Source organism: Micromesistius poutassou (genome assembly GCF_964030765.1).
Source record: "Micromesistius poutassou genome assembly, chromosome: 3".
In the NCBI taxonomy this organism is placed as follows: domain Eukaryota; kingdom Metazoa; phylum Chordata; class Actinopteri; order Gadiformes; family Gadidae; genus Micromesistius; species Micromesistius poutassou.
In genome coordinates, this window is record NC_140273.1 from 5,501,117 (window position 1) to 5,521,687 (window position 20,571).

The 20,571-nt window shown below is 51.6% G+C and overlaps 1 protein-coding gene across 1 annotated transcript in view; it reads right to left on the reverse strand.

The window, feature by feature from the left end:
• Positions 1 to 292: 292 nt before the first annotated feature.
• Positions 293 to 20,571, reverse strand: part of LOC311340851 (phospholipid-transporting ATPase ABCA1-like) — a 36,844-nt gene continuing 16,565 nt past the window's right edge. Inside the window, 41 exon segments of the mRNA XM_084465745.1 lie at positions 293 to 2,562; positions 3,107 to 3,350; positions 3,624 to 3,716; positions 4,070 to 4,173; positions 4,561 to 4,695; positions 5,038 to 5,179; positions 5,437 to 5,543; positions 6,110 to 6,293; positions 6,551 to 6,680; positions 6,896 to 7,019; positions 7,425 to 7,569; positions 7,781 to 7,896; positions 8,134 to 8,311; positions 8,723 to 8,892; positions 9,170 to 9,244; positions 9,664 to 9,769; positions 9,878 to 9,910; positions 10,207 to 10,301; positions 10,432 to 10,621; positions 10,809 to 10,907; positions 11,271 to 11,395; positions 11,720 to 11,868; positions 11,959 to 12,066; positions 12,277 to 12,328; positions 12,515 to 12,717; positions 13,103 to 13,399; positions 13,677 to 13,814; positions 13,984 to 14,123; positions 14,269 to 14,400; positions 14,534 to 14,708; positions 14,961 to 15,074; positions 15,481 to 15,685; positions 16,087 to 16,308; positions 16,460 to 16,682; positions 17,125 to 17,245; positions 17,248 to 17,300; positions 17,407 to 17,615; positions 18,148 to 18,351; positions 18,697 to 18,813; positions 19,093 to 19,232; positions 19,997 to 20,243. Of these exon segments, the coding sequence (XP_084321871.1) occupies positions 2,419 to 2,562; positions 3,107 to 3,350; positions 3,624 to 3,716; positions 4,070 to 4,173; positions 4,561 to 4,695; positions 5,038 to 5,179; positions 5,437 to 5,543; positions 6,110 to 6,293; positions 6,551 to 6,680; positions 6,896 to 7,019; positions 7,425 to 7,569; positions 7,781 to 7,896; positions 8,134 to 8,311; positions 8,723 to 8,892; positions 9,170 to 9,244; positions 9,664 to 9,769; positions 9,878 to 9,910; positions 10,207 to 10,301; positions 10,432 to 10,621; positions 10,809 to 10,907; positions 11,271 to 11,395; positions 11,720 to 11,868; positions 11,959 to 12,066; positions 12,277 to 12,328; positions 12,515 to 12,717; positions 13,103 to 13,399; positions 13,677 to 13,814; positions 13,984 to 14,123; positions 14,269 to 14,400; positions 14,534 to 14,708; positions 14,961 to 15,074; positions 15,481 to 15,685; positions 16,087 to 16,308; positions 16,460 to 16,682; positions 17,125 to 17,245; positions 17,248 to 17,300; positions 17,407 to 17,615; positions 18,148 to 18,351; positions 18,697 to 18,813; positions 19,093 to 19,232; positions 19,997 to 20,243 (5,988 nt within the window). The 3' untranslated portion in view covers positions 293 to 2,418.

Sequence of the window (20,571 nt, forward strand, 5' to 3'; positions counted from 1 at the left end):
TCGTGCTGACAGACTTTATTACCTCTCCGTCTCATTTCATCTGGTCAAGTAACTAGACAGAATGTTTTTCCCAACATGGAGGAAGCCAAACGGTACAGTCCTTCTCATTTGATCATGATAACGAGGAAGATAATAGTATTTCTTTTGACACAAAATGTCTTTAGCTACTGTTATCTTATATATATATATATATATTTAGTGCTGAGTCGCTGACAGATTTAGCATTGCATTCTGTCGCTGACAGTCCGATAGAGAGCTATCTGAAGAGCTGACAGACAAACACAGATTATTTTCAAAATGTATCAATTTATTTATTTATGTAAATAGTTAACTTTATACAACAAGTTACAGACTTAAACAGCTGTTATTTAATACTTTGAAATGTAAACGAACAATATTGAGCTCAAGAAGAAAACACCACGGCTTTAATGTCCCTCTGCAACTCTCTGACGCCTCCATCTCTCTCCCCCGCTCCCATTTCCTCCACTTCTCTTTCAAAGTAAACCTTTCCTTTGATCTCCTCTTTCTCTGTCACAATAAGAGTCTGGGAGCGCTTTCTCTGTGTTGTGTTTCAGGCTAATGTTAGCCTGTAAAGTGTCCAGGCAGTGGGCTGGCTGATGGGTCCTGGTGGGGTCTACTTCCTGGAAGTCATGCTGGAAGGCCCCTGTGCAGCAGATCTATGAAAGCTGATCTGAGTGTTAGCCGCTGTGGTCCCTGGTAGGCGCTGGTCCCGGGTAACACGCAACCCGCCCCCCCCCCCCCACCCCCAACATCATCAACAAGGTTTCTTTACATTTTGGTGGTTCACCTTAAGCTCCCAATCAACAGGGTTATTAAAGGAAGACGAGGGGGGGAGGGGGAGGTCTTAGGTGAAACATCCCCTGGTTTGGCGCGCTCCGGACGCCGTGCACGCTCCGGAGGCCGTGCGCGCTCGTGGACGGTTGTCAGGTTCAGTGCACATGGCAGAGGGGGAGGGATGGCAGTTCTACAATGTGACGTAAACATCTAGAAAGTGAGAGCGTGTGGAGAACCACAAGCCCACCGGCTGCTGGTTAATGAGGAGCTCTGTTTGGCACGGCTACGTCTTCACTGCACACTCACTGGAGTTCCTCCATCACTGGACAGCACCACACGACCCCACACACAGAGATGTGCACACACACGATGGGGGCCGAAACACGTGAGATAGCCCCCGAGATGTCGCACTTCTCAGTGATCACATGACCTACTGTTGTTGACATGAATATGGGTATCGTCTTTTTACAGAGTTTGGATCAACATTCTAGATGCAGACCCAGGCCCGGACACCTTTAGACATGAAGACCCAGGCTTGTACATCTATACGGACGCTCCACCCAGATCCTCCAATCTGAGTTTAGCTTCCCCTCAGCGGCTGTACAACTGCGAAACCACCCCCTTTTAAGATATGACGAAGCAGAAACCCAGAACACCCGGACAAACGGACACCTTCCCAATGCAGTGACCATCTGCATAAGAAAGGTCCGACCCCAAAGTCTTACATTAGCCTCGCTGACGCATCATGTCTCTTTTTTTCAAAGCAATACAAAAGTGAACTAATCCGACGAGGTCTAGGTTACATTAATTTAAAATCGTCAGGATAGAACAGGATTTCCTCCATTTCATGGATTTCATTATAAAAAACACCCGTGCTAGGTAACGGAGATGAGCCCAGCAAGAAAGTAGACCCTGAATAAAAAAATAAAAGCAATCAATCTATGAGTCCTCGATTGATCGGCCTGATGATCAATGATGATGATGATGATGATCAGTTGGCAGTTGGAACATTCTTTGAGTTTGACTGATCTTTGTCCAGTTGTTGATGAGGATGTCATTGTTGGAGTACAGTGTAGCTGTTGTTTCTGCAGTACAGTGTTGTCATTTCACGGTACACACCCACACACACATACACGAGTAATAAGACAATCAACTCTATTAACCATCACGTGTTAGAACCAACAACCGCAAGCTGCCCGCTAGCGACAGGTCTACTGCCTAGTGGTGGCCAGGACGCAGCCACACCATTGGTTCCTCCCCCCCTCCCCAACCCCATCCTCCTGTGCTCCGTCCTTTGTTCAAGTCTCTGGGCCCCCCCGGGGGACGCCCATCCCCCATCACTGCTGGGTCCTCCGGGGCCCCTGGAGCCTAGCTTACTTCCTCCCTTCGGGGTCCGGGGGCCGTCGCCTCGTCTTCCAGAGGCCGTGCGTCGGCCCCCAGCTCCACCGAAGAAATTTGGAGATATATTTTTTTTAAAAAGCAACAAAACATTTTGAAATAACATTTTGTTAAAAAAAAAGCGAGGTGGCCTTTGGCCCCTCCTAGTCCACTGGTCCTTGATGCTGGAGGGTGTCTTCCCCTCCCCCACCCCCGCTCCTCCCCCCCTGCTGGCCGAGCGTGGCATCACACGCAGCTCTCGCGGTTCTTCTCGTCGACCAGGAAGGAGTTGAGCTTGGAGACGTCCACGGCCACCGCGTCCCTCTTGGCCAGGAGCAGGTCCCTCAGGTGGTCCTCGTCGCTTTGGTCCTTGGCAAAGTTCACAAACACCTGGAGGGGAACGAGACCGAGCCTTACTATCGACACTCTGAACCTCTAGCAACACCTGCACAGGAACACTCTGAACCGTTAAGTCTAAAAACACTCGACCAAGTTCCCTTTTCACTACAAGGTCTGTCTCTACAGGATCTGTCCCTATAAGGTCTGTCTCTACAGGGTCTGTCCCTATAAGGTCTGTCTCTACAGGGTCTGTCCATATAAGGTCTGTCTCTACAGGATCTGTCTCTACAGGATCTGTCCATATAAGGTCTGTCAGGTCTGTCTCTACAGGATCTGTCCATATAAGGTCTGTCTCTACAGGATCTGTCCATATAAGGTCTGTCTCTACAGGATCTGTCTCTACAGGGTCTGTCCATATAAGGTCTGTCTCTACAGGATCTGTCCAGATAAGGTCTGTCTCTACAGGGTCTGTCCCTATAAGGTCTGTCTCTACAGGATCTGTCCATATAAGGTCTGTCTCTACAGGGTCTGTCCCTCTACAGTCTGTCCCTATGAGGTTAGGTCTCCAAGCAGGAGCTGCTCGCGGTCTACGTACTTGGTCCAGGGTGGTCTGGGACACGGAGTAGTCCTCTATGCTGAGGGCCTCCTTGTGTCCGGAGAGGAGGGAGAAGATGCGTGCGAGGGAGGTGAGGGCGGAGGGCAGCTGGTACTGCAGCATGTTGCGGTGCTTCTCCTTCAGGGTGGAGCCCGGGAGCTCTGTCTCGATGAAGCTCATGACGGGACGCAGGTCCGGGTCGGGGCCCGCCACACGCAGGATGATGGTGTAGCCGTCCCCGAACCTGGAGGGAGGGCCGGGGTTAGTGATCAGCCTGATGTCGTTTGGAACTCAATTCAACTATTCTAATAGGTGTGTTTTCATAAAGCTTCACATAGTGAAACTAGGACTATTGAAATGGTTGTGTTTTCCTCAACTTTGACATAGTGAATAGTGAATCTAAGTGAATCATGATTCGTCGATGGGGTTGTGTGTGAAACAGTGGGATTGCTTTAAAACCTAGTTGGTTGGCTACTGAGACAGCGTAGCCAACCAACTGAAAGCGTTCCTGGCTTACCTGTTCTTAAGGTGCTGGACGCTGCCAAGGCAACGGAACCTGCCGTTCACCATGATGGCCATCCTAGTGCATAACGCTTCACACTCCTCCATACTGCGGGACACACACAACAGTGTTAGAGAGGTAACTGTAACATGTTTCTCTGACACCTGCATGAGGAGGAGGCGGTTAGTAGCCAGGTGAGTCAGGTGACCTGTGAGTTAACTAGCAGGGGAGTCAGGTGACCTGTGAGTTAACTAGCAGGTGAGTCAGGTGACCTGTGAGTTAACTAGCAGGTGAGTCAGGTGACCTGTGAGTTAACTAGCAGGTGAGTCAGGTGACCTGTGAGTTAACTAGCAGGGGAGTCAGGTGACCTGTGAGTTAACTAGCAGGGGAGTCAGGTGACCTGTGAGTTAACTAGCAGGTGAGTCAGGTGACCTGTGAGTTAACTAGCAGGGGAGTCTTACCTGTGAGAGGTGAGGACGACTGAGCGGCCCTCTTTGATGATGCTGAGTATGGCGTTCCAGAGCGCCCTCCTGGCCTTGGGGTCCATCCCTGTCGTCGGCTCGTCCTGTGGCCACACAACAACTACATTACCCATACTGCACCACCAGGATGTACACAACTACATTACCCATACTGCACCACCAGGATGTACACAACTACATTACCCATACTGCACCACCAGGATGTACACAACTACATTACCCATACTGCACCACCAGGATGTACACAACTACATTACCCACACTGCACCACCAGGATGTACACAACTACATTACCCACACTGCACCACCAGGATGTACACAACTACATTACCCACACTGCACCACCAGGATGTACATGTGCTTTGCACATGTACATCCTGGTGTGTGTGTGTGTGTGTGTGTACATCCTGTGTGTGTGTGTGTGTGTGTGTGTGTGTGTGTGTGTGTGTGTGTGTGTGTGTTCTACCCACCAGGAAGACAACAGGGGGTCCTCCGATCAGAGCCATGGCGGTGGACAGCTTCCTCATGTTTCCTCCGCTGTAGCTTCCTGCCGCCTTGTCCACGTACTTCACCAGCCCCAGCTTCCTGATGCCCCACTCCGCCACCTGGGAGCACCACACAACACACCTTGGGCTTTATAATGTGTGGGGAGTAACGTGGAGTATGAAGTGTGTGTGTGTGTGTGTGTGTGTGTGTGTGTGTGTGTGTGTGTGTGTGTGTGTGTGTGTGTGTGTGTGTGTGTGTGTGTTAATGTGTGTGTGTTTAATGTGTGTGTGTGTGTGTGTGTGTGTGTGTGTGTGTGTGTGTGTGTGTGTGTGTGTGTGTGTGCTTGTGCGTGTGTGTGCTCGTGTGTGTTTAACTTCTGTGTGTGTGTGTGTGTGTGTGTGTGTGTACTGTGGGTGTGTGTGTGTGTGTGTGTGTACTGTGGGTGTGTGAGAGAGACTGACCTCACAGACTTCCTTCTCGGGGACGCCCCTCAGGATGGCGTAGAACTCCAGGTGCTCGCGGCCCGTCAGCAGGTCGTTGATGGCGTCAAACTGGGGGCAGTAGCCCATGTTCTGGTGGACCTCGTCCATCTCCGTGGTTACGCTGTGGGGGAGAGGGAGGAGAGAGAGAGAGAGAGAGAGAGAGAGAGAGAGAGAGAGAGAGAGAGAGAGGTTCACATTAGCACTCCCGTCTCGTATATGTACAATCCTATTGTGTCATCTGTCAATATCTTTCAAATCTTCTCAGATAACTCATTGTACTTCTTGTTCTTGTTTCTATTGTTAAAGCCTTTGTAATGTAGTACTGCAAGAGAAGATCTCTGTTTAACTAAAGTTTGATTGAATGGTACGCGATCTCACCTCTTGCCGGCCAGGAAAGCTTCACCGCTGGTCACGTCAGAGTCTCCCGTTAGCATCTTGAAGGTGCTGGTCTTCCCTGCTCCGTTCACACCCAGCAGACCAAAGCACTGCAGAGAGACAGAGACAGAGACAGAGAGAGACAGAGACAGAGAGAGAGACAGAGACAGAGAGAGAGACAGAGAGACAGAGAGAGAGAGAGAGAGAGAGAGAGAGAGAGAGAGAGAGAGAGAGAGCGAGAGAGAGACAGAGAGAGAGAGAGCGAGAGAGACAGAGAGACAGAGAAAGAGACACAGAGAGAGAGAGAGAGAGAGAGAGAGAGAGAGAGAGAGAGAGAGATATTCCAATATTAACATTTGAATATTTTGAACATATACATGAATCCTTAACTGGGATGAGCTCTATTTGGCTACAGGAGCGACTTATTGTACCAAGCAGACTTGGTGAGTACAGGTCAGTCAACCGGCTAGTCTAGGGCTCAGGGTGTTCCACTATCAACCAAAAGGTTCTTGGTTCAATCCCCAATGTCCACAGCCGACCCCTAAGCCTCCAGATGCCTAAATTCCCCGTCCGTCTGGAAGGTACCTAAAACCTCGGCTAACGAGATCTGCTAAAGGTAAGGAGACGGGAGAGTGGCTGGCCCGGAGATCCCTTTGGGGGGCGGGGCGGTACCCACCTCCCCGGGGGGGATGCCCACACACAGGCGGTCCACGGCGGGCTTCTGCTTGCGCTTGTAGATCTTGGTGAGCTCCCGGAGCTCCAGGATGTCCGTCTGCCCGCCACCCCCCATGATCCGCTGCCTCTCCCTGGCCACGTCCTCGTCCTCCTCCCCCACCGGCTTCACGTGGCTGGTGCTCCACCTGCACGCCATGCAGGGACAGGAAGTGATGTCAGAGGAAATCATGTCAGAGGATCTTCTGCTGCAAAACCCCCAGCCCTGAATTCCCACGTCGCAAAATCGTGTTGAAAATATGAAAGGCAGAACAGGCCCAAGTCACCGCGGCAACCGGTCAGCATCGGTTGGCTCGTGATTGTCCGAGGGACCCCACTTTATTTAGGCCAATTACGAACAAGCTGACTAGCAAACCAATCCAATCAGAGGGAAGGTCCCGCCTACCTGTTCTTGAGGCAGAAGCGGTATTGGATGAGCAGGGTGACGCAAAAGAAGACCACGCCCTGAACAGCCATGGCGAACAGGTTCTTCCCGACCATGTCCCAGGCCAGTGGAGAACGGAACCGGTTCTCACCTGCAGAACCACAGAGAACATCATGGAACGCTTGACAACTCGGGCTCACCAGGACCGAGTTACATCTGAAGTCCCCTCACACTCACAGAAAAAAGGAAACCTTCATTTTGTACATTTCCCAAGGATCAGGGGTCATATGTGTGTGTGGTGTGTGGTGTGTGGTGTGTGGTTCAAATGGAGGCTGCGTCGGCAGGTGTCTCTGTCAGTGGACGTACCAAAGCGCTCCAGTGCGTCGGACATGGCCTGGTTCTTCACCATGTCGATGAGGCCGCGGCCCAGGCAGAAGTGGGGGAAGATGAGGAACACGTTCTTCAGGATGTCGTTGATGCCGCCCACCTCCTGGAACACGCCAAGAACATGTCAAGAAGTGTGAGCAACTGTGCTGCATTTACAATTACGATTCAACAGGAACAAGAGGTATTTTTTAGGAGATTTATTTGAGTGAGTGAGTATTTACTGTATACTAAATGAAGCGTGTCCATTGTTTACTACACTGGGACTGTAGACTAATTAAAGAGTGTCTATAGGTTATTACACTGGGACTAGACTAATTAAAGAGTGTCTATAGGTTATTACACTGGGACTGTAGACTATTTAAAGAGTGTCTATAGGTTATTACACTGGGACTAGACTAATTAAAGAGTGTCTATAGGTTATTACACTGGGACTAGACTAATTAAAGAGTGTCTATAGGTTATTACACTGGGACTGTAGACTATTTAAAGAGTGTCTATAGGTTATTACGTTGCTGCCGAACAGCTCCAGCACGAAGGTGGAGACGCTGCCGTTGATGCCGATGAGGATGTTGACGCTGGTCAGCACCACGTAGGCGGTGCTGGGGATCTTGAAGAAGAAGGAGGCCGGGTACATCAGGGGAGTGATGGCCCACCTGGAGACACAGGGACACAGCACAGCACGCGTCAGCACACGTGTCCTGAGCATCTCGCATGACAAAACCCTCATCAGCACGTTAAGGGACGTAAAGGCATGCTAAACACATGCGTTTATAAAAGATAAACCCGGTTATGGTGAGTTAATGGAGATAAAGCAGGTTAAGGCACGTTGATCCAGGTGAAGGAGGTTCTGGCCGCGTTCCTCACCCGTAGAACAGCAGCAGCAGAGCCAGTACCGGCAGGTTGGTGGAGGACACGTAGGCCTCTTGTTGGAAACACACGAAGATGAGGATGACCAGCGTGGCGGGGACCACATAGTTACACTGGAACAGAGAGCAGAGGGCCGGGGTCTTACACGCATGCAAACAAAGGATATTGCTAGCTTTTAAGGTTAAAGGTCTCTTGTAAACAAAGAGACTCTCAGTGACCAGCAACATACTCCTAACTACTCCGAAGGCACCATGATATTACGGTAAGAGGTTGGATTTTTTGGCCCTAAAAACATGCCAAAGCAGGGGCCCCCGCTGTGGGCCCTCTCTGGGGTGGCTGGCGGGCCTCACCATGTCCCAGATGAAGTTGGCCACCCAGTAGAGGACGGGCTGCACCCCGCTGATGAACTGCATGTGCTTGGCCTTGTTCACCCTCTCCTGGATCAGGAACACCACAAAGCTGGCCGGCACGAAGGACATGGCGAAGATCACACAGATGGACACCAGCACGTCCACCGACGTGGTCATCCTGAGAGCGGGGAGAGGGGGGAGACACAGCACTAAGGGTCAACACCCGAGACACCCAATACACCTGATAACAGACAAGCAGCTGGTAGAAACACAGGTTTGTAGAGTGCATCTGTGTGTTGGAGTGTTGGAATGATTTAATCCAAATTGTATATTGGAAGGGTTAAATCCACAGTATTTACAGTTTACTGTAAATACTGTACTGTTTACTGTTTACTCCTTCTGAATAACAAGCAGGTAGTTAGGAGGTAAAGGTAGTATTTAGAGTGGATTTACTGCTTACTCCTTCTGGACGACAAGCAGGTAGTAAGGAGGTAAAGTAAGTATTGAGAGTGGATTTACTGCTTACTCCTTCTGGATAACAAGCAGGAGGTAAAGGTAGTGTTTTGCAGGAGCATCATGGGAGACTCACAGGGCTGCCTGGGACACCTGCTCCTTGGTCAGGTTGAGGGGGTGGTTGAAGGCGGTGATGCCGTAGTGGGCGGGGTTCTTCCCCCGGGGCAGGCTGGCCCGCAGGATCCCGTTGTTCATCACGTTGAGGAAGGAGCCCATACTGTGCCATCCCTTGTTGTTGAACCAGATCTACAACAGGAGCAGGAGGAGGAGCAGGAGCAGGAGGAGGAGCAGGAGCAGGAGGAGGAGCCGGAGGAGGAGGAGGAAGAGGAGGAGGAGAGGGAAGACAAAGAGGGGAAGCTCAGATTCCTATTCTGCCGTCTAAACAAGAATTGTATACACCTGTGTGTGTGTGTGTGTGTGTGTGTGTGTGTGTGTGTGTGTGTGTGTGTGTGTGTGTGTGTGTGTGTGTGTGTGTGTGTGTGTGTGTGTGTGTGCGTGTGTGAGTGTGTGCATGTGTATTCACCTTAACATTATTCTTAGTGTCCAGACCCTGGATGAAGCTGGACAGACTGCGGAAGAACCGGTCAGCAGAGGTTCCCTGGGGAGAGACAGAGAATAGTAACATAATGCTAGGTGGTGCTACATGAGGCTACATGATGCTAGGTGGTGCTACATGAGGCTACATGATGCTAAGTGGTGCTACATGAGGCTACATAATGCTGGGTGGGGCTGCATGATGCTAGGTGGTGCCTCATGAGCCTAGGTGGTGCTACATGATGCAAAATAATAATAAGTTGGGCTACATGATGCTAGGTGGGGCTAAATGATACAAAAATAATCTAGGTGTTACATGAAAGGTGGTGTTACATGATGCTAGGTGGTGCTAAATTATGCTAGTTGATGCTACATGATGCTAGGTGGTGACACATGTAACAAGGTGGGTCTTCATGAGGCTAGGTGGAGCTACGGTGTGCTACATGATCCTAGGTGAGGCTAGGTGGAGCTAGCTTGACTCACCCTCTCCAAGCGGAAGCGTCTCCTGAGCAGGGCCACAGCCTCGTCCACGTCATCACTGGGGGGGAGGTACTGGGCACTCCTTGCACCCAATGAGAAGCCACCGTACCTGCAGGAGCATGCTCAGTTAATACCAACCGGGAAGGATCAGGAGTGATCAGAGCACCTCAGATATGCAGGAAAGACAGGAGACCATGTTGGAGCAGTAGGAACCTACCTGAACTCGTTCACCCAGAGCTTGTTCTTCAAGCTGTGGGTAAGCAAAGACCAAACAACAGAGTTAGATTGATGGTTCAATATAGAACTATCAACTGATATACTACTACTCATATATTCATTCATATAGATGAGATTTAGGTGGTGCAGAAGTGGAGGAGGGGGTGAAGGATGAGGAGGAGGTGGAGGAGGTGCTGAAGGAGGATGAGGAGGTGGAGGAGGTGCTGAATGAGGATGAAGAAGAGGAGGAGGAGGTGTTGAAGGAGGAGGAGAAGTAGGAGGTGAAAGAGGGGGTGAAGGTGGCAGTGGAGGTGGAGGTGGGTGACTGACCTCTTGCTGATGATCTGGGCGTAGGTCTTGACCAGGTAGTCGGAGACGTTCCTCCCTGTCAGGTTCTGCAGCGTGTCCGTCTCAGTGACCCTTAGCTGGAACCAAAGGCTGGCGTCAGACTGCTGTGTGTGTGTGTGTGTGTGTGTTTTACAGTGTGTGCATGTGTGTGTGTGTGTGTGTGTGCGTGTGTGTGTGTGCGTGCGCGTGTGTGTATGTGTTGTGTACCTCAGGGGGGGGCAGGCCTCCTGCTCCGGCGGGACACTCGGGCAGCATCTTCTTCTGTCCATCACAGGAGCACTGGCAGAGGGGCGAGGGGTGGTGCATGGTCCAGTTGCCCTTCTCCAACATGTCCCGCACCGAGGCCGTCACGTCAGGCACCGACCAATCCTCTTGCAGCGCTGCACATGCCGCATCCCTGCAACCAATAGCAGTACTCCGTTATCACTCCGTCATTGTGGCTAGGATTGATCTGTTGACTGTGTTGTTGTCGTCATGTCACGCTCACATCTCCCTCGACTCAGAGAGCGAGACAGGCAGAGAGTGAAGAGAGACAGGATAGTATGGGATGATGCTAATGGGAGAACAGGAGTTTGCGGCCTCACCGCTTCGGCTCTCCCTCCATACAGCGCGTCCCAAAGCCAGGGTTGTCCATCAGCGCCCCCTGCAGTCTGCTGATGTGGAGGTCCTCTGGAGCGTCGTTACTGTGGACCACAGCAGAGTGTGTTACAGTACAGCAGACCACAGTAGAGTACAGCAGAGTATGTTACAGTACAGTTTAGTACAGTGAACCACAGCAGAGTGTGTTACAGTACAGAAGACCACAGTAGAGTACAGCCGAGTATGTTACAGTACACTAGTACTGTACTAGAGTACAGTAGGTTACATAAGAGTATATTACAGTACAGAAGAGCACAGGAGAGTGCAGTAGAGTATTCCAATAAAGAGTACAGTAGAGTAGCCTATGGGAGAAAGGTAGGTAGGAAGATACTGTAGCTAGGTGGGTAAGAAACTATCTAGGTAGGTAGGATTGTAGCTAGGTGGGTGCTGGGTAGGTGGGGAGGTACCTGATGAAGGTGAACTGTTCGTCGTACATCCCCGGGTCCAGAGCCAGGCTCGGGTACTTTCCGAACGGAGGCACGATCAGACTGAAGACCAGCGCAACACACACAAACACAGCAGGCAGAACAATCTGGAAAAACAAGAGCAAAGTCATCGTTTAACACCCCAACGTTCCAAAAAACATCCCCAAAACTCCCTATTTAACCACAGACTGTTGAAAAACATCTCCAAAAATCACCTTGACAACCACACTGTCTAAAAACATCTTCATCCTCACTGTTTAACAACCCCATTTGCCAAAAACGTCGCCAATGCTCACTGTTTAAGAACCCAACCGTCTGAAAACATCACCAAAACTCACAAGATATGGTTTATAACCAAACTATCTAGAAACTGCACCACCTAACTCACTGCTAACCAACAAATATTTCAAAAGCGTTGGACATGGCTTTACCTGGGCGAAGAATCCTTTGCGGGAGCGCCGGGCGTACAGGAAGCGTTTCCATAGTAACGCCACAAACTGCTGCCTCTTCAGTGCCCAACCTTTGACCTGAAAGGACCCCTTCCCGTCGGCCCCTCCCAGCCAGTCCGTCTCGCGAGATTCTGGAGAGCATACACGTCCATACATTTATCTCTTGTTCATCGACACAACAAAGCAGTGCATGCTGAGTTGCGTAGTTCTCCGTGGCGCACCTTCTGAGTCGTTGAATTCAAAGTCGTCCTCTGTGAAGGGCTTCAAGCAGCTCTGGTGGTCTCCGAACGCGTGGCGCCGGCGGGATCGGGTGGGCAACACACCGTCGGCTGTGGAAGACCAAAACAGAGCATCGTGTTTAGCTTGTGATAGGCTATAGGCGATAGGCTGTTAGCTATTAGCTGTTAGCTATCAGTTGTTAATATTTGTTGTTAGTTAAAAAGTGTCTTATGTGCAGGTTTACAATATGACATGAACCTCGATATAAAGAACTTAAGCAAACTTATCGAGCAAAAGAATGGAAAGTAAGCGTTGCCAACCTGAGAGTTCTGCAGCGTCCACGCCGCTGTCCTCAGCCACCTTGAGGAAGATCTGTCGAGGAGACGGAGATAAAACAAGGAGCTCCATAAAACTGAACAGGAAACACATCTAGTGTCTGGACACTGATCTCAGGACTAACAAGACGATTTCTGATGTCGACATCCAGCTCTCCATCCTCCCTCTCTCCCTCCCTCCCTCTTTTCCTCCTTCCTGTCACCTCCCTCCCTCCCTCCTCACCTCCTCCAGGGTGGTGTCGGAGATGCCGTAGCTGGAGATGCCGAGGTAGGAGAGGCGGTCGTCGATCTCGTGGAAGAGCTCCACGAAGGCCCCGTCCTTGGCCGACTGGTGGGGCAGCACGTAGGTGAGCTCGTGGCCCAGGTCCTCCACCAGCCGCGCCTCGGGGACGTGCTTGAAGATCACGTTGGAGATCAGGGACACGTCTGGGGAGCAAGAGGGAGGCGAGGTCAGAGGAGAACCACGGCTCTGTCGGCGTGAACGGTACTGGTTTATTCTTCATCATGGGTCTAAGAACATGCAACTGGGAGAGCCTTTGCCTTTGGTATGTTTGTATCTTCCTATATATGTATGCATTTTCCTTTATAGCACCACCCACACACACACCGTGACACATTCCTGACTTAACAACGAAGAGCTTTCTGATTTTGATTCCGATCAGACTGGCGGCTGGGTGGTTTGAATCCCAACCTAGTGCTTCTGGGTTCCATCCCTCACGGTACTAGTTCTAGCATGCCCCTACATAGTCCACGTGGAGGCTCCCAGGGGACGGAGACACCCGGAGACTGCGGGGTGTTGGTGTTGGCCTACCGATGGTGGTGGTCTCACTCTCTGGTTCGCTGCCCAGCCCGGCGTCAGAGCTGCTCTCCGACACGCTGTCCTCCTTCTTCTTGCTGTAGGACACGGTGCTGGCGGAGTTGCGGCAGGACTGCAGCGGCAGGTCGTAGTCCCTCTTCACCAGGGTCAGGTAGTAGCCCGTCCCCAGCTGGGTCTTCAGGAACAGCGAGGAGCCCACGCAGCACAGCTTCCCGTGGGAGATGATGGCGATGCGGTCGCCCAGGATGTCCGCCTCGTCCATGTGGTGCGTGGACAGGATGATGGTGCGACCTGGGAAGAGGGGAAGGGGGAGGGGTGAGGAGGGGGGGGGGGTGTGTGGAGTCATGGGAGGGGTCCGCCTTTGGGACGAGACGCTAAGCCGAGGGGCTGATTTCATCTAGTCGCTCAAGATCCTAAGGCAATGGAAGGGTGCTTATCCAAGGACGCTAACCCTAGTGTCCTGGCTCCTTAAAAACTATCCCTCAGATACAATACAAGTGTTGCCAAGCATACGTAAACTTAAAAAACACGACCCCATACGACGCCCTGAGCTGTGTTGTGGTCTTACCCTGTCGGTACTTGAGCAGCAGGTCCCAGATGCCCCTGCGGGCGTACGGGTCCACCCCGGCGGTCGGCTCGTCCAAGATCACCACCTTTGACCCCCCGACAAAGGCCAGGGCCACGGACAGCTTCCTCTGCATCCCACCTGGACGCCACAAACACACAGGACAATGTTGGTGAGGTTATTATCATCATCGGTGTGTTGTTGTTGTGTTGGATGGTGTTGTTGTTGTTGCGTTGTTGTTTTTTTGTTGTTGCATTGTTGCTGTTGTGTTGGATTGTGTTGTGGTTGTGGTAAGGGAAGGGCCACTGACCGGAGAGGGTGCTGGTGCGTGACTGGCGTTTGTGGGGCAGGCCCATGTCGTTGACGATCTGCTCCATCTCCGCCTTCACCTTCTCCTCCGACAGGCCCTTCAGACGGGCGTAGAACCAGATGTGCTCCTCCACCGTCAGCCTACACCAGACCAAACGACCAAACGACCAAACGATCAGAGAGGGCGATTAATACCATGATACTATTTAAAATGAGGTTCCAGACCAGAGTCTAGACTATGGTGTGTTGTAGACCAGAGTACAGATGGAGGTGTGTGAATGCCTACATGCTGAACAGGACATTGTGCTGGGGACAGACTCCCAGGTTCTGGCGAATGCTGCTGAGCTCGGTGCGGATGTCCTTCCCCATGATGTAGGCGGTGCCAGAGGTGGGCGGGAACAGGCCGGTCAGGATCGACCTATCAGGGAGAGGACAAGGACACAGCGAGCCAATCAGAAGTTGAAGATCAGTGCCGCTTAATTTCAGAATCAATGAACAAATATTGAGACATTGGACAACGTCTTGGTGGGGGCTCAGTATGTAGGTCTTACATGGTGGTGGTCTTGCCGGCTCCGTTGTGTCCCAGGAAGGAGGTGATGTGTCCTTCGTAGAAGCCCAGCGTCAGCCCGTCCACGGCCAGCTTGTTGCCGTGGTTATACACCTTCACCAGGTTCTTGATGTACACGCCCGGCTCTATGTGCGACGGCTCCTCCTCCACGCACACGGCTGAGAGAGACCGCAAGCAAAACACGCTTGTCACCATGGAAACCGCACCTCTCGTCAAGGGATTTTTAGTACGTCGCCAGCGTTGACAGTTATATTGGGTCCGCCAGGTCAAAAAGTCCACCCCGGGATTCAGAGGTGTTTACTGCCCAGAGGTACACCAAGTTTAAAATCCCGGCATGGACTTCTTCCCCTTTTCGGAGCTGGACTCGTGTCTTCTACCACTCAGTTCATGAGCCGCTGAGCTCCGCCTACCTTCAGCGTTGCCGTGATCGCCCTCAGAGGCAGCGACGTTGGTGTTCTGCTTCTCTCCACACCAGTAGGTTCTGGTGAAGGGGAAGTACCAGGGTCTGGGGATGCCGTACATGCCTGTATGTAGAGAACAAGCATTATATTTCATCCAGCTCTGCTCCCTATGGAGAGATATTCAAGAACACAGGTATAATAGTGTAATACAGTTATATATCATATCACTAATCCCAACCCTGAACCCAACCCCCGACCCTAGCCTTAATGCTTACCCCCACCCTAAACCTAACCCCTAACCCTAATCCTAATCATAGAGAAACCTTAATCCTAGTCTATTATCCCATTATCCTAAACCTAATCCTAGACCCAACCCCAACCCTAATCACAGATGACCCTAAGCCTATACCTAATCCTAGACCCAACCCTAATCGAACTCTAACTCTCACCTCAACCCTAACCCCCCCCCCCCCCCCCCCCCCCCCCCCTCCCCTACAGGAGTCGGTCCCCAGCAGTGAGTCCTCCTCACCAGGGAAGACGGCCTCGATGTACCAGGTCAGGAGCCCATAGAGCACGGCGTCGGCCATCATGATGCACATGGAGGTGGTGATGTTGTAGCTGTCCTCCTGCAGGGGGCTGTTCAGCAGGTTGGACCAGTGGATGCCCACGCCCTGCTCCTCGAACAGCGCAAAGTACTCACAGCCGAACCCGAACGCCACCGGGGAGAGGACGCTCTGGAGGTGGGGAGGGGAAGGGGGGAGGGTTAATGGCTGTCCACTTCTATGATTGGGAGGAGGTCAGAATGTTCTGGTTCTGGAATGTGAGGTGGTCAGAGTGATCTGAGTGTGCGGTGGTCAGAGTGATCTGAGTGTGCGGTGGTCAGAGTGATCTGAGTGTGCGGTGGTCAGAGTGATCTGAGCCTGTTCCTGAGGCGACGCTGTGACACTGTCATGTGCTACTGTGAAGGCCCCGATGTACTCCAAATAAAGTCGCAATTACCGTGTTTTCACAGACATAATCGTCTGTTTGCGACAAAAGGCAAAATCGAATAAAGGTTTCCAGCATCCCTGTATGCGGATCAGCTGAGCCCAGAGCGGTGGGACCCCTGAGTCGCGGTGTGGTGGGTTCTACGTACCACCAGGACCTTGGCGGTGTAGCTGACGTAGTCCTGCCAGGCCACACACAGCACGTAGGGGAGGTAGTGCATGAAGTAGATGATGCCGCCGCACGCCGCCGCCAGGTTGGCGCGGGAGAACAGGGTGCTGATGAGGAAGCACTGCATGATGGTCACCACGCCGTAGCACGACAGGAACAGGAAGATCACCCCCGGGTCGCTGTAGGGCAGCAGGTTCCCCATCTGGGAGGTGAGAGGGAGAGAGACATGGAGAGGGAGAGAGAGAGAGAACAGAGTCAACATCTGTTGGTTTTCATGAATGTGTGTGTGAGTGTGAGTGTGAGTGTGAGTGTGAGCGTGTGTGTGTGTGTGTGTGTGTGTGTGCGTGTGTTACCTTGAGCAGGACCACCAGCAGGGCGGCACTGACCAGCAGGGGGAGGAGGCTGCTGATGAACCAGCTGAGCCACAGGGTGCCGTTGTCCAATCCCATGATCCGCATGGTCTCCTTAAGCCGCGCCTCCTTCTCGTACACCACGCCCTTTATGATGATGGCCACCGAGTACATCCAGGCCAGGGTCATGAACAGGGGCATGGAGCGACTCATCACCCGCAGGAAGCTGGGGGAGGGAGGGAGAGAGAGAGAGAGAGAGAGAGAGAGAGAGAGAGAGGTAAATAAGGAACACAAACTTTCCATCCATCTTCGAAGGGTAGGGTCTAGTAGGGTAAGGTCTAGCAGGGTAGGGTCTATAAAGGTAGGGTCTAGTAGGGTAGGGTCTATAAAGGTAGGGTCTAGTAGGGTAGGGTCTATAAAGGTAGGGTCTAGTAGGGTAGGGTCTATAAAGGTAGGGTCTAGAAAGGTAGGGTCTAGCAGGGTAGGGGGTCTAGTAGGGTAGGGTCTAGTAGGGAAGGGTTTAGTAGGGTAGGGTTTAGTAGGGTAGGGTCTAGTAGGGTAGGGTTTAGTAGGGTAGGGGGTCTAGTAAGGTAGGGTCTAGTAGGGTAGGGTCTAGTAGGGTAGGGGGTCTAGTAGGGTAGGGTTTAGGTAGTACAAGGGGGTCTTACACGTCGTCTACGAAGCAGGGGTAAGGCATCTGCTGGAAGTAGACGCCGGTCTTCTCCTTGGACCCTGTGACGGCCCGGATGATGCCTTGCTCAATGACATCCTGCAGGTAGGAGAACCCCCCCAGATGTATCGCAGGTCCTCAAAGGGGTCCGCCCTGGGACCCGGGTCCCAGTACCTACAGACCAGGAGCACCGCGTTAGTACAACAGTAGTACAACAGTAGCACTACAGTAGCACTGTATAGTGGTTGGTTGGTCTCCGTGGCAACCGCATCCGTCTCACCCGTCCTTGATCTTATTGGTGCGCTCCACGTTGTCGATGTCCATGCGGATCTTGTAGTTGACATTGGCGGGCAGGTCTGAGGCGTTGCCGTGGGCGATGTCGGGAAACACGATGCCCGCCCAGAACTTCTGGTTGCTAAGGAGACCCATGGACTTGTTGACCAGCCGCTCCTCGTTAGCAACAGGCTCCAGCTTGTCCAGGTTCACACACTGGTGGGAGGGGGGAGAGGGGGAGAGAGAGGAGAGAGAGGGAGAAGGGGGAGGGAGCAAGAAGGATGGGGGCAGGGAGAAGGTAAGGGAGAAGGAGGGGGGAGAGAAAGTTCAGCATCTCACAAAGAAGTGACCACAGATGGAGCTGGAATAATACTGGCGCCTCAAGTATCGTAAGCGTAACATATAACCTAACACAGAGTCCCGCCTACAGACCCTGGCCCTGTTCACAACGCTGTACACTGCACACAACACCCTCTGTGTGTCCACCACAAGGCCTTGTCTATAGTTCAGGTCTGGTTGATGTCATGGTGCCACGGTATCCATAGCGATATTAAGGCCATGCCAGTATGCTTATAATGCTGAGGCAGGTCTTTGTCCTGGTTGGATGTTTTTTCCCAGTGACCCTGTGTAATCTGGTAGGTCTCACACACACACACACACACACACACACACACACACACACACACACACACACACACACACACACACACACACACACAAGCACATACACGCACACACAGGCGCTCACCTCCATGAAGCGGGAGATGGTGAGGATTGCTTGGTCGGTCTCGTTGAAGATTTCCCTCCAGGTGTAGCCCCCCACCCGGTTTCCCCCCTCCCCCACCACCTCTGCCGTCTTGGACAGGAAGTGGGACACGTCCTCCACGGTCCACTGGGTGTCGCCCAGGCGATTGTTGAAGAACGCCGCGCTTGCGTTGTTCTGGAGCAGCGTCTGGTGGGAGAGGAAGCAGTACCGTGTTATCACCAGCAGAGAGCAGTGTTCTTCACGTGAAGGTGCAGTACCACATTAACACCAGCAGAGAGCAGTGTTCTCTAAGAGTTTTGTCTATGTGAAGACGCAATACCATTTTATCACCCTCAAAGGGGTATTCTTTGTATCTGGTGAGTCAGCCCAAGACTGAAGAGTTCTAGTTAAAGTGTTTTGTTCTCTATAAAATACGCGGAATCCGAACTATGTGTTCTCTCTTTCCTCAAACAAAGAGAGAGTTGCATTCAACAAACAGGAAATCCCTTTGACATAGGCCTTTGGACGTAGGCCTGTGGAGGGAGGACCTACCCGGACCATGTCCATCTCGCTGCTGTTCTCCAGGAAGTTCCACACCTTGGGTTTCATCTCCTCCCACATGCCCCCCAGGTCCCTCAGCACCCCCAGCTCCTGGAAGGTCTTGTTTACCTGCACACACACACACACACACACACACACACACACACACACACACACACACACACACACACACACACACACACACACACACACACACACACACACACACACACACACCATCATATCAAGTTATGTCATGTTATATATTGTATATATGTGGAAAACATAATGTCACAGTATAAATGTAATGTAATTAACTATAATATTATGTAACTTTAATATACTGTAACTATAATGTAATGTAACTTTAACGTTTTTAACCATAATGCAACACCAGTGCAGCCATACCTCATGGATGATGCGCTGTGTAGCGGGCGTGTCGGGGGTGTACAGGATCTTGCCCATCAGCAGCGGTTTCAGAGCTCTCCAGATCATCCTGGAGATTGGGCTGGCCTCCAGGGTCTTCATCAGACTGTTACAATAGGGGGCTGCACGCAACACACACCCATTAGTATACGCCCAACAAACACCCATTATAATACGCCCAACACACAACCATTATAATACACACAACACACATCCATTAGTATACACGCAACACACATCCATTAGTATACACGCAACACATAACCATTATAATATGCCCAACACACAACCATTATAATACATCAAACACACAACCATTATAACACATCAAACACACAACCATTATAATACACCCAACACACAACCATTATAACACATCAAACACACAACCATTATAACACATTAAACACACAACCATTATAATACACCCAACACACAACCATTATAACACATCAAACACACAACCATTATAACACACACCCATTGGTATACACACAACACACAAACATTAAAATACACCCAACACACAACCATAACAATACACACCAACACACAACCGTTATAATACATCAAACACACAACCAATATAATACACGCCAACACACAACCATAACAATACACACCCACACACAACCATAACAATACACGCCAACACACAACCATTATAATACACACCCACACACAACCATAACAATACACGCCAACACACAACCATTATAATACACACAACACACGGCACGCCGACACACACTCTCATAAGACACCGCACGCCGACACACACTCTCATAAGACACCACACGCCTGTAACGTGTGAGGGACCGCCAAGGTCTGCTAGGGTCATGACGAGGTCACGTCATGACCCCCCCCCCCATGAGGTCATACTCACTGGAGGAGTTGTCGTAGGCAGTGACGGGCTCGTTGTCGCTGTCGTTGCCGTGGTGACCGAACAGGGCCTTGTAGTTGTTGTCCTCGTACCAGTTGAGGGACTTGATCTGCAGGCCGCCGCCCTCGGGGTGACCGCACACGATGCGGGACACAGCCTGGTAGACCAGCCCGGGGGAGCCCTGGGGCAGGGGGGAGCTCAGGTACTGCACCTCCTGACGGAGGTCCCGCCAGCTGTCCATGCTGGCCAGCTGAGGAGGGGGGGGGGGGAGGGAGGGGGAGGGGGAGGGAGAGGGAGAGAATGAGGGGGGATGGGGCAGGGATAAAGGGAGACAGAGAGACAGAGATAGGGGGGGATGGGGGAGGGAAAGAGTGAGAGACCGGGAGGGGGGGGAGGAAGAGAGACAGGTTTTATGTTGATACTATATGTATTCCATGTGGATGTGTTAATATTTGATATTCATTGTGCAGTTGTTCTGTCTTGTGTCTTAGTGCTCTCAATAATAACTATATTGTTGGAATATCGTAACATGATCTCCATTCAAGCTTTCTTTGGTTCATCTTCACTAGATAGTGGCC